Source organism: Plasmodium malariae (assembly GCF_900090045.1).
Source record: "Plasmodium malariae genome assembly, contig: PmUG01_00_47, whole genome shotgun sequence".
NCBI lineage: Eukaryota > Apicomplexa > Aconoidasida > Haemosporida > Plasmodiidae > Plasmodium > Plasmodium malariae.
In genome coordinates this window covers 107,332-118,908 of record NW_021638321.1, presented here as the reverse complement: position 1 = coordinate 118,908, position 11,577 = coordinate 107,332, and the positions used below count along the sequence as shown (strand labels likewise).

The following is an 11,577-nucleotide window of genomic DNA, read 5'->3' as shown; positions in this document are numbered from 1 at the left end:
AACATAATGAAATAATATTAATATTATTTATCTTTTTTTTAAATCAGTAATAGTACTTTTTTAAATAATTGTTTGTTGCTATTATATCACCTCTATAGTAAATATACCAGGAGTAAAATTACTGGAATATATAATAATTTTTTTGTTATAAGTATTATTTATATTATTTTAGAAAATTAATTGTTTATATTTCCTCTTAAAAATATGTTTATTGTAGTATGCATTAGAATGAGATTAGGTAAATTTTTTTAAATTATTTCATTAGAAAATTTTGTAAATTATTTATATTCCTAAATGTTTTTTTATGTTCCTTTTATATATCTTATATATATTCTTTTTGTTATTTCATTTGTAAAAAAGAAATTTCTCTAAATATTTTTGAAATTATTGCCGTTCAAACAGTGCTTTTGTAATTAATTTTTGTTTACCTTTTTCTTTATTATCATATTGAAATTTCTCTCTATAAACATTTGTATATATTTATAAAAGGCATAAGTATATTACAAAAACAAAGTATTTTTAAATATTCTATTAAATAATAATAAATCGTGTCCCTATTTAGATACAAATTATTGTTTTGTAAAATCCTTAAATAAAAATATAAACGTCAATAGTATATTTGTTTAAAATGTATTCGTAATTTCATACATTTCCTTGTAACAACAATTTATAATTTATTAATATAGAATAGTTTATGAAGGAATATGTGTTTTTTTTAGATAGATAATAATGTAAACATTATATAATTAAAAACATTTTTCATAATATCATGTACTTTTTCTGTTAGTTTTACTATCAAAATAATTAATATTATTTAAATGTAGAAGGAAATTATGTAGAAAAATATATAAAATTATAATTTTTTCTTAGGAAGCATGTAAATGTTCATAAGAACCTTCTGAACATAGCAAGTATATATTTTCTATAAGTTATACATTATTTTGAATGAAAAAAAAAAATTTTTATCGCTGAATGAATAATTTTTGTTTTTTTTTCATCTTATCTATTATTATTCTTTTTCATATTATTTTATTTTTTTATTATTAGTATATAAAATCTCTCTCTATATATATATTATACCAAATCAATTTTTATGTTATATTACGTTAATAAAATTAAATATAAGTTATATTTATATAAATTCAATTAATTACGCTTAAAATAAAATAAATCCAAAACAATATAAGTATGCTTTATTATTTGCAGGAACAAAAATATAACTAATATATTTATTAGTTAATATATATTAGCCTTAATGAACAGTACAATGAAAGAAAATTTTAAGCCCTTTTTTTTTATTAAAATATTGTTATTTACCCTTTTAATTTGGATATATCATTATAAAAATAATGTAATATTATAATAATATTTCTTATTTTACTTTTTTTTGTGTTCCATTCTTTATTTTTAAAAATTTTATTATCTTAGTATAGATATATGAATACTTGTAAATAATAAATGTTAACATTCTTTTTTTTAGTGTATATGTGCAAAAACTATGGATAAAAAGAATAATCTAGATAGCTATTCAAGTTTAAGAACTAATAGACTACTATCAGAGAGTTCATTGGATGTTATATCTACCGGATATCGATCAGGTGACAAAGGTTATTACAAATTAATGGATGAAAAGGCGGATACATATAAAATTGACAAGGACTCTAAGTCACGAAAGAATATAATAAAAGAAATTTTATTAAAGGCAGAGGAAAGGAATAACTTATTTAAGAAAAGGAAATATTCTTCGTTTAATATATTAGATTTATTTCTTGAAAAGGATATATTCAACGAATTAGATTCCGTAGATAAAATTAATTATAATAAGAAAATTGATAAACAGACTGCAAGCTTAATGAAGCGAAGGAAGACATCTTTAGGGTATATTCGGATTTTTTTAATTCTTTTGATAATTTTCATATTTTTGTGTTTGTCATATGTTTTTGTTTATTTATGTTGTAGCAAATTGATTTAAGGGAATGAAGGTAGCTCATAAATGAACACTTTTATATTAATTCCAACATTATCAGCAATTTATGTGCTTTTAGTATTTATGAATCTTTCAATTTTATCAGGTATTCATTATACTTCTAATAAGACTGAAAATTTTAAAATAAAAAATGGAGGTAGTTTAAAAATATGTAATAATATTTTTAATTCTACTAATAAGAAAGACATTCAATATGGAATAAAATGATGATAGTATCCTTAAAAATAATATATAAATAAGAGATGTGCATACAAAATTTTTATATTAACACATACATATATCTAACTATTTGATATTAAATATAAAAATACTTTTTTTAATCCTTAGTGATTTTCATTGTTGTATTTTTAAAATCTGCTATATATTGAATTGATTTAATGTAATTTGATATTTTGGCATAATATATTTGTGTATATGTATATTTTTGTTCAATGATATATATATATATATATATATACATATATGTTGTATAAAATTCATTTATAAGTGCGTATTTAGCATTATCTCATTAAATTAATAAAAATTTCGTGTTGTTAATAGCAAAACATGGATGTAATTTGCTTTCATCTCTCTTATTTTTTTAGTCCAAAATGATTAATCGGTGACTTAATTAAAAAGAAGTATTACTTTCTTTAAATTAATTGTAAACTTTTTTTTATGTATTCTATATAATAAAAATAGTGCATATATTTTTTGCTTTTTGTTAAAAGTAATTTTAAATAAATTGTATTGTAGATATCATGATAAATGTATTACAATGTGCTTTTACCACAAACATACTTTAAATATATTTTAAAATTTTTGAATGTTTTAAATATGAAAATATAAATAAGTAATAAAAAACAATTGTTTACAAAATGAATCATTTGTTCATTATTGTCTTAGAGGAATACATATTCTTGTAAATAAATTGTACTAGGTACATTTATTGTAGTTCTTACAAGAAACGGGTTGTTAATTTAATTTTATAAGAATAACCTAAATATTTGTTATAAAGTACTGTTATAGATATATATCATACTATAAGTTTTCCTTTTTGGTTAACGTTAAATATTTCAATATTTTATTAAATTATTTAATTATATATATACATTGTTTTGCAAAATATTATATATAAAAAGTTCTATTTGTGAAAGAACCAATTTAATTATACTTAGCACATTTTTATCAAGGATTAATATCTGTGAGCAGGGTTCCTACGTATATTTATTCTTAATAGAACAACTTTTTTATAATAATACAGAATATGTTGTAACTTTTTTCTTTCTTTTACATTATATGTTCAATTTATTTATACACTGAAATTTATAATATAAAATGAATAAATCGAAACGTATAAATATTTTTTAAATTACATTTAAATTATATATACTTATAAAGGATTTTAAAGTATAATTTAAAACAAATTTCAAAATTCAACATGTGGAATATTTACACTTGGTAATATGGTAGTATTAGATATTGAATGGGACAATAAATATTTTAGTAACTTAAAATGTATAAATGAACATAGGTTTATAAAAAAACGGAATTATACAGTATATTTTAAGATAAATTTGGCATTATTAACTAATAATACGCAGAACATCTTAGATGAGAATTGTGACAATTAAAGTCCTAATATAAATTATTTTTTTTTATATATATATTTTGAATCGAGGTGGAAGTATTGAATATAAATTATTTCAAGGTGATTAAAATATTTTTAAGTATATTAAAAATAATTTATGTAGTATAAGAATGTTCATGACTGTAACTATTATTCATGATATAATAACTGCTGTTGTATGATTTAAAATACACTTTTTCTTATATTATGAAAACAATAGAAATAATTAATATCCGCAATGCGCCTTTTTTTGTTACCTAAGACGCATTAAAGTAATCCATAAAAGTTGTATGTTAATTTAAAAAGTTTTTCAATTTATAATAATGTTACATTCCATACTTTTAAAAAATGATACATCAAAAAAGGAAAAAAAAAAAACAGTATATGTAAATAAAGTAAAAAGTTAAATAATAATAAAAGAAATGAAACGTATGAATTATTACATTAATATTTATATAACAAGAACCTATATACTTAATCGATATATTGATATTAATTTATGTTTTATAAATGTAACGGTGTACTATATTTTGTATATTAACATGTAACATGGATAATAATATATGCAAAAATGTTTTTTGAGAACCTTAAATGGATGAAATTACTGAATTGTGGATTAATACAATTTGATTTTAAAACATATCTAATATATACTTTAACTTTTATAAAAAGGATATCATATCTTATTTTATAAACTAAATAAACGTATAAATTTTCCATTTAAAATTTACTACAATATATATATATATATAGAGAGAGAGAATGTTACATAAGGCATTAGGATAATATTATTTATAAAGGGGAAAGTTATGGTGTACATTATATATCTTAATGTTCAATGATACTCATAATATATAAATTATTAAATGAATGTTTTATAGTAAATAAATGCAGAATCAATACATATATATAAAAATTCTATAATACATAATAATATAATTTATGAATATTATATTAATAAATATTTTTCAAAAATTTAACAATGTTGTAATAACATGATGAAAATATAAAGAATAAAAATAAAATTATCCTAAGATTATTAATATATGAGCTTTATATTATATAACTGATCGTATATCTATACAAACAATGAATATTATGAATATTTCTTACATGTAATTAATCAAATATAAAAATGTATAAATAATAAAAAGTTACACTTATCTTAAAATTAAGTCATTATGAATAAAGTAGTAATAAATTTATATAAGAATATACAATAAATATATTAATTAACATATATAATTTTGAATACACAAGTTGGTGTATCCCTTAGAAGTAGTAAAATTAATACATGTAATAAACTTTAAAAATGAAAATAAAGTATCACTAAAAAATAAATCAATTATATAATAAAGTTTTATCGAACATATACAACAGATTTTTATTATTTTTAAAAAAATATATTTCTGTGAAAAATATTATTACTATATATTATTATATTCTAAAAAATATAACAAAATTGAAAAAATAATATATTAATGTAAAGGAGAATAAATAACATATTGGAACTTTATAGTATATGGTATTTAAATGTAAATAGATCAATGCTAAAGATTAATATGAATATGAATGTATATAAACACAGATCCATCTATGATACAGTTGCATAATATGGAAAGACTTAAATACATAAGAAATAAAGAAATGTTTCGTAAATTCCTCAATTATATAAAAATAAAATATATTTAAGTGATAATTATAATAATTCGATTACGAAATAATCAAATAATATAATTATTAAGGAATACTACATGGGGTTTCCTTTTTATATTAGACCATAATTCCATTTATACTTGAAATAAAAATATAATTATGATAATTTTTGTATTTTTATTTTTTTAATTTAAAATTTGTTTTATTTCTAATAGTTTCATTTTTTTATTTTCATAGTTTTTTTTTTTGGTTTTTTAGAAAAAAGTAATATGATATATATAATTTTATCACTAGTTTAATTTCTTGTGCATATAATAATTTTATAATTGTCATTTACAGTATTATGAAACACGAATAACAAAAATGAAGAGATAGAAATATTATCTTAAGAATATATTTCTAGTATAAATAAATAAATACTCATGTTACATTTATATATATATTTTTTAAATATATTATATTTATAGTATCTGTTTATAAAAAAATAAAAAAAATTATAAATTTGTTGTAAAATATTCATCAGAAAAATTAATAAATTAATAAATGATTTTGTTAACATATATTAATACAATATTATATTAATTAATTTAAAAATATTTTGTATATTATTTATTTTCAAATGTGTTTCAATTCAAAATTTTTTAAAATATTATAACTTTTCCTAGAATAAATATTAACCATTATTAATTTATATTTTTTATTTTATTTTTTTCTTTTTTGTTCATAAATATTAATTTATTTATATGAATAAATTACGAAAAAACAACTTTTTTTTATAAATTTATTAATATATTATATATAATAATAAAATATATTTCAAAACATATGTAATATATAATATTTTAATTTTATGATAATGAAAAAAAGATTTAAAGTGGAAAATACTTTTTAAAATACAAAAATTTTCACAAATTATATAATATACTGAAATATTCTTTTTTAAAAAATGCTCTTTATTTCATTGAAAAATTCATATTATCTTAGTAGTAATGGAACAATGCATAACGGAAAAGTATCTTTTTTTAAAAATTAATTTTTTTTATTTATTTTTATAATTAAACACTTTTAAATATAATAACTCCATTTTATATGATATATTTAATATGTATTGGATATACAAATAAGAAAATATAATTAAAATTAGTAATTAAATTATAAATGCGTAGTAGTAAATGTACTATCTGTATTGTGAATTTTTTATATTTTAAATAAATCTCATATTTAGAAGTATTGCAATAATAATTTTTATTTTTTTTCAGTATGGTTAATATATTAGTTTCTAATAAGTATACTACTAAATAATTATTTTGTATATTTTGAATATTTATTAATAAATTTAAGTTATATGGTTTTAATTCAAATTAGGTTTATATAAATAAAATTAAAACAATAATTTTACAGTAATTTTTTATTATTTCTGTTGTTCAAGACACATTAGTTATATACATTTTATTAAATTCTTTATGAAGTATCTATAAAAAAAAATTCCTAATTAAATACAGCATCCTTTATCATTAGATATATATTATATTATTATCAATTTTTTTCAAACTGAATATATTATAATATTAAAAATATATATAATGGACAAAAACTGTAAGTTACTATTATTTATTAATATTTGTACTTTTATCCTTTTACCATGGATATGCAATTTTAACAGTGTTATGGTATGATAATGCTAATTAAGCATATATATATATAATTAATATTATTTGTGTTTTTCTTTTATTAATATTTTTTGTTTACTTGAGATTATGTATACACTTAAATTTTTTATTATTTCCATGGATTTTTTAGGGTAATTTTAATAAATATATATATGAGAACCAGAACAGTGATAGAACGTTAGGTGCAAAAACATATAGATTGCTAGCAAAAAATATTAAGGAAAAGCGTTCAAATATTGTATGGGTAAACGAGGAGATACCATATAACACAACTTACAAAAAAAGTAATAAATGCAATAATAAAAGAGTATCCAAAGGAAAAAATAAACAGATAAAAAAAGGTTCAATAAATAATGGAGAAAGCTCAGAAGTATCTAGAAGAAGAGAACCTTCTCTATACACGAAAAGGAATCCATATAATAAAGAAAAAATGGTCAACAAAATATTTTATAAAAATTATGTTAGACGTGCTGCAAATTCGGACTTTAAATTTTTGAAAAGAAGCCTACGAATAAAAAATGGTGGAGTTTGCGTTTTATCATTGTTCTATATAATAATTGGCGCAATTTATACATATTTAGTATGTTCCTATAAAAACTTAAATAGCAGCATGTGGTTTATCCCAGTAATTGTAATATTAATTATATTCTGGTTTGTAATTTTAGCAGAGATTTTTTATCTAATTAGAAAATATGTACAACATGAAAAGTTAATACGTATAAAAAGTGATATTTATCATACGGCATATCCTTTTTTACGTTAACCACTTTATTATAAAAGTTAACTTCTATAATTTCCGAAGTGTTATATATAAATAATAAGCGTACATATAATTTTTTAGATTTCATAAATACTCTTGGAAGTGTTTGATCTTTTTCAGGATCAATCATAAATATATACGCTATTAATTTTCTGGGTAATATGACTATTTTGATATTTTTAGCTTTGAATATAATGTATTAACTCAGCTTAACGGAATATGAGGTTTATATATATATTTCTGTATTCAAGCAGATTTTCTAAAAAATACATATATATACCTTAGAATTAATATATAAAAGAACACTTTACGTAAAATTTAATTGATATATTGTGGTAATTTATATTTGTTACTGTAGAAATGTGTCTTAATTATTTTTTATCTTTTTTTAGATTTAAAGGATAATTTGCAATGTAAATAATAAAATATATTATTCGTTTAATTTTAAAAATAAATATATCTTGGCTAGTAAAAGATAAAACAAATTAATTGTATATTGTTGTATCGATATATTTTTTTTTTAATCCTAAAAACAATGTTTATGTTTATTCTACAAAAAATAATTTTATAATAAAATTTTCATGAATCATATTTATTTAAAAACATTTTTTAATATATATTTTTTTTGCACATTATAAATATTAATTTATAAATATCATATTAATAATATCCTTTTTAAATAGAATTATAAGTTTAGGGCTTATTGCTGATATTTTAATATTTCCCTTGTTATTATATTAGGTCATATTATTAGTATGTATATATTTATTATTAAATTTACATTTAATCCTGTTTTAAAAAAGGAAAAACGGACTTCAATGATTTAAAAAAATTAAATATTTTTTAACTTATATGTATAAAAATAATAGATAAATGGAATAAAATTTGAATATTAAAAATATTTTTTTAATCTGCAAAAAAAAAATATTATATAAGTACCTTATATCTAATATATAAATGATAGTAATTTTTTTATCACATTAATTATTCTTTTGTAAGAAATAATATATTAACAATACGTTTTATTTATAGTTGAAGAAAATAATTTTTATAGAATAATTCTGTTAAAAATACTTTATCTTGATAGTGAATACATAAATTAGTAAGGTAACATTACTTTATTATTTTATAATTTATTTTGATATATACCTTATTATGAAGTTAATAATAAATAAATAAATATATATATACGTATTATTGAAACATTAAAAAAGTAGATTTAAAAGTATAACTTAATAGTATGTTTATATAAATTATTATTTTGATTAATATTTTGGGCATTTTCGTCCTTCGTAAAATTATGACAACTATAAAGAGATTATCATAAAAGATAGAATTGAGTAACTTCCTAAAAAAACATTTTTATCTGTAACTTTTATATGAAGTTGGAAATGCTTCGATAATATGGCATAATTATTATATATATAATTTTTGTTTTATTATTTTGAACGTTTATTAAGTATAATCCTAAAAATCCTATATATAATTTAGTAGTTGAAATTCATACATATGGTATAATCCAAGGCCATACATATTTATGTGTAGTAATTAAAATAAATGCGTAATCTAAAATTTTTAATTCACAATTATTATGGTACTTGAAAATTTGCAAAATGATAAACGGAAGCCTACATTTCTAATTTATCATACCTATACCAATGCTTATATAATAAAATATTAGGAGACTATAAAAATTAATTTATATTAAAAACGTCAAGAAAAGAAGAATTACCTTTCAATTTAACTTATCTTTTACATATTATTATGTAACATGTTATTATAATTATGAAAATATTTGTTGTATTTTTCCTTTTGTATAAAGTAAACTAAAATCAAATATAGAAATATAAATAATGTTTGTATCTATTATTATTTAATATAGTGGAAATTTTATAATTATAAAGTAGTTTTATATATGTTTTTTATAAATAGTATATCAATTTGTTTACACCAATTGTATTTTTTATATATAAAATGATAATAAAGGAGAAATAGAATTAAGAACCATATACAAAAAGAAAATACTTATAAATTGTTAAAGAATGGTTTAGCGGTTGTCCTTTTATATTCGAAATATGAAAACTTGTAGTACTTACCATTATATATAAATATATTTTTCACAGTATCTCATTGAAAGTCTACCTTTTGAAAACAACAATCTTAATATTTTTGTTTTTTTGTTTTAAATTTATAATTCCAATTAATTTTAATCAAATGAATTATAATAAAATTTTTAAATAAAATTAGCTATAAAGAAAAGGTAGACATTTTTTATTTTTTGAATAATTTTTTATTTTAAGTTTTTCGTTTTTGCATTTATATAATAATATTATTTTTACTGTTTTTAATTCTTTTGTTTCTTCTTTCCTTTTCCTTATTTAATGTTTAGGGAAAAACGTTTCCTCATATTACTGTATAAGAAAATCAACGTTTGCTTCATAATTTTGTGTTAAATATTTAAGTTCTAATTTTATTTGTATTGTATTTAAAAAAATTTTTTTAAATTATATAGATTCTTGTTTTGATAACTGTTACAATAGTATTTTATTTATATTAAAATTGTTTTTGAATAATTTTCGTATCATTATTAGTGTCATTTTTATACTCATTTATTCCCTTCTATAATTTATTTTATCTAATTTATTAATAAATTTCCATTTACGTACAAATTTTATAATATTGAGTGCTGAATGTTTCAGTGAAAATAATATGAAGTGCAATTAATGAATCAAGGGTCTCATTGAGGATGATAACCTATATTATGAACAATTCTTTCGTAATTTCTATTTACTTCTACATTAATGTTTTGTATGTATTCTCTTGTTCCCTCCTGGACTTCGTTGTGTACAATTATTTTTTTCCTTATTAATTGATTACTTAACCATGATTTCATTCGAGTAAACTATATGCAGAAAAAAAAAAAAATATGTGTATATATATACTCAAAAATATTATTTTTTTTTTCTGATAATTTTCTGAGAAAAAAAATTGTACAAATTAATGTATAATATTCATATTACTATGTATAATTTTTATTAACCTTATATAAAAAAAAACAAAGTGAAAGATGCTAGTAATAGGATAGCTGCTGTTAAGCTGGAAAAAAATAAGTAATTCACATTAGTAGGGGATAAAATTTGTGGTACAGCTGGGCAAGGAATTACAGTTCGCATTTTTTCTTCATATGCTTTCTTAAAATTATTTAATTCCTCACAAAAATCGTTGCTCTCCTTCCCTTCACATTCCCTATATTTATTATTATAAAAGTTATAACATTTTTTAATAGGATTACAACTGATACTATTAGATAAAACGTTGCTACCATTAAAGTTGTCAAATTCTTCATATAAGTCATATAGATCTGTAAATTTTGTTAAGGTATCTCGATCAATTTTTTTTATTTCAGCTATGCATAAATTATCTGTTCTGGACGAAAATTCTTTATATTTCTGAAAGAAATCAGAATTCTTATTATATTTTTCGTTTGAATTTATCCTGTAATTTAAGTATTTACAACGTTTGAGACTATCCGTTATTTAGAGTTACTTGATTTCAATTAAATATCTACCAATATCTTGGCATGGTTGAATGAAATCACCGTCAGCAATTGAAGAACATTTCCTTCCAGGATTTTCAGCAAGTTCCCCACTTTTTTCATTTTTAATATCTGTGATAGCTTCATCAAATTCCTTTCTATATTTAAGTAATAATGTCACGGAATTTTCCTAAAAATAATAAAAATATAATAAAAAAATATAAGTACACAAATTCATATTTTCTTGAAAGACACTTTTATGTCATTTCTGGAACAACCAACTATTGAGTACAACAATATATATAATTATTATAACATAAAGAAAAATTTTACATTTTCCTTTGTATATCTAGAGGTCAT

General features: G+C 18.8%; 1 protein-coding gene and 2 pseudogenes across 3 annotated transcripts; 2 read left to right on the top strand and 1 right to left on the bottom strand.

Moving 5' to 3' along the window:
- Window positions 1-1,255: 1,255 nt before the first annotated feature.
- Window positions 1,256-2,194, top strand: PmUG01_00077400 (annotated as a pseudogene). Its single transcript has 2 exons — window positions 1,256-1,351; window positions 1,481-2,194. Coding segments are annotated over exons 1-2 (810 nt in total).
- Window positions 2,195-6,835: 4,641 nt separating this feature from the next.
- PmUG01_00077300 (Plasmodium exported protein, unknown function) lies at window positions 6,836-7,685 on the top strand (the record flags this gene model as incomplete). Its single annotated transcript, XM_029006522.1, has 2 exons — window positions 6,836-6,922; window positions 7,053-7,685. The coding sequence occupies 2 exons, from the start codon at window positions 6,836-6,838 to the stop codon at window positions 7,683-7,685; spliced, it is 720 nt and encodes a 239-aa protein (XP_028859255.1).
- A 2,734-nt stretch (window positions 7,686-10,419) lies between these two features.
- PmUG01_00077200 lies at window positions 10,420-11,577 on the bottom strand (annotated as a pseudogene). Its single transcript is given in 4 exon segments — window positions 10,420-10,584; window positions 10,723-10,746; window positions 10,760-11,407; window positions 11,551-11,577. Coding segments are annotated over 4 exon segments (864 nt in total).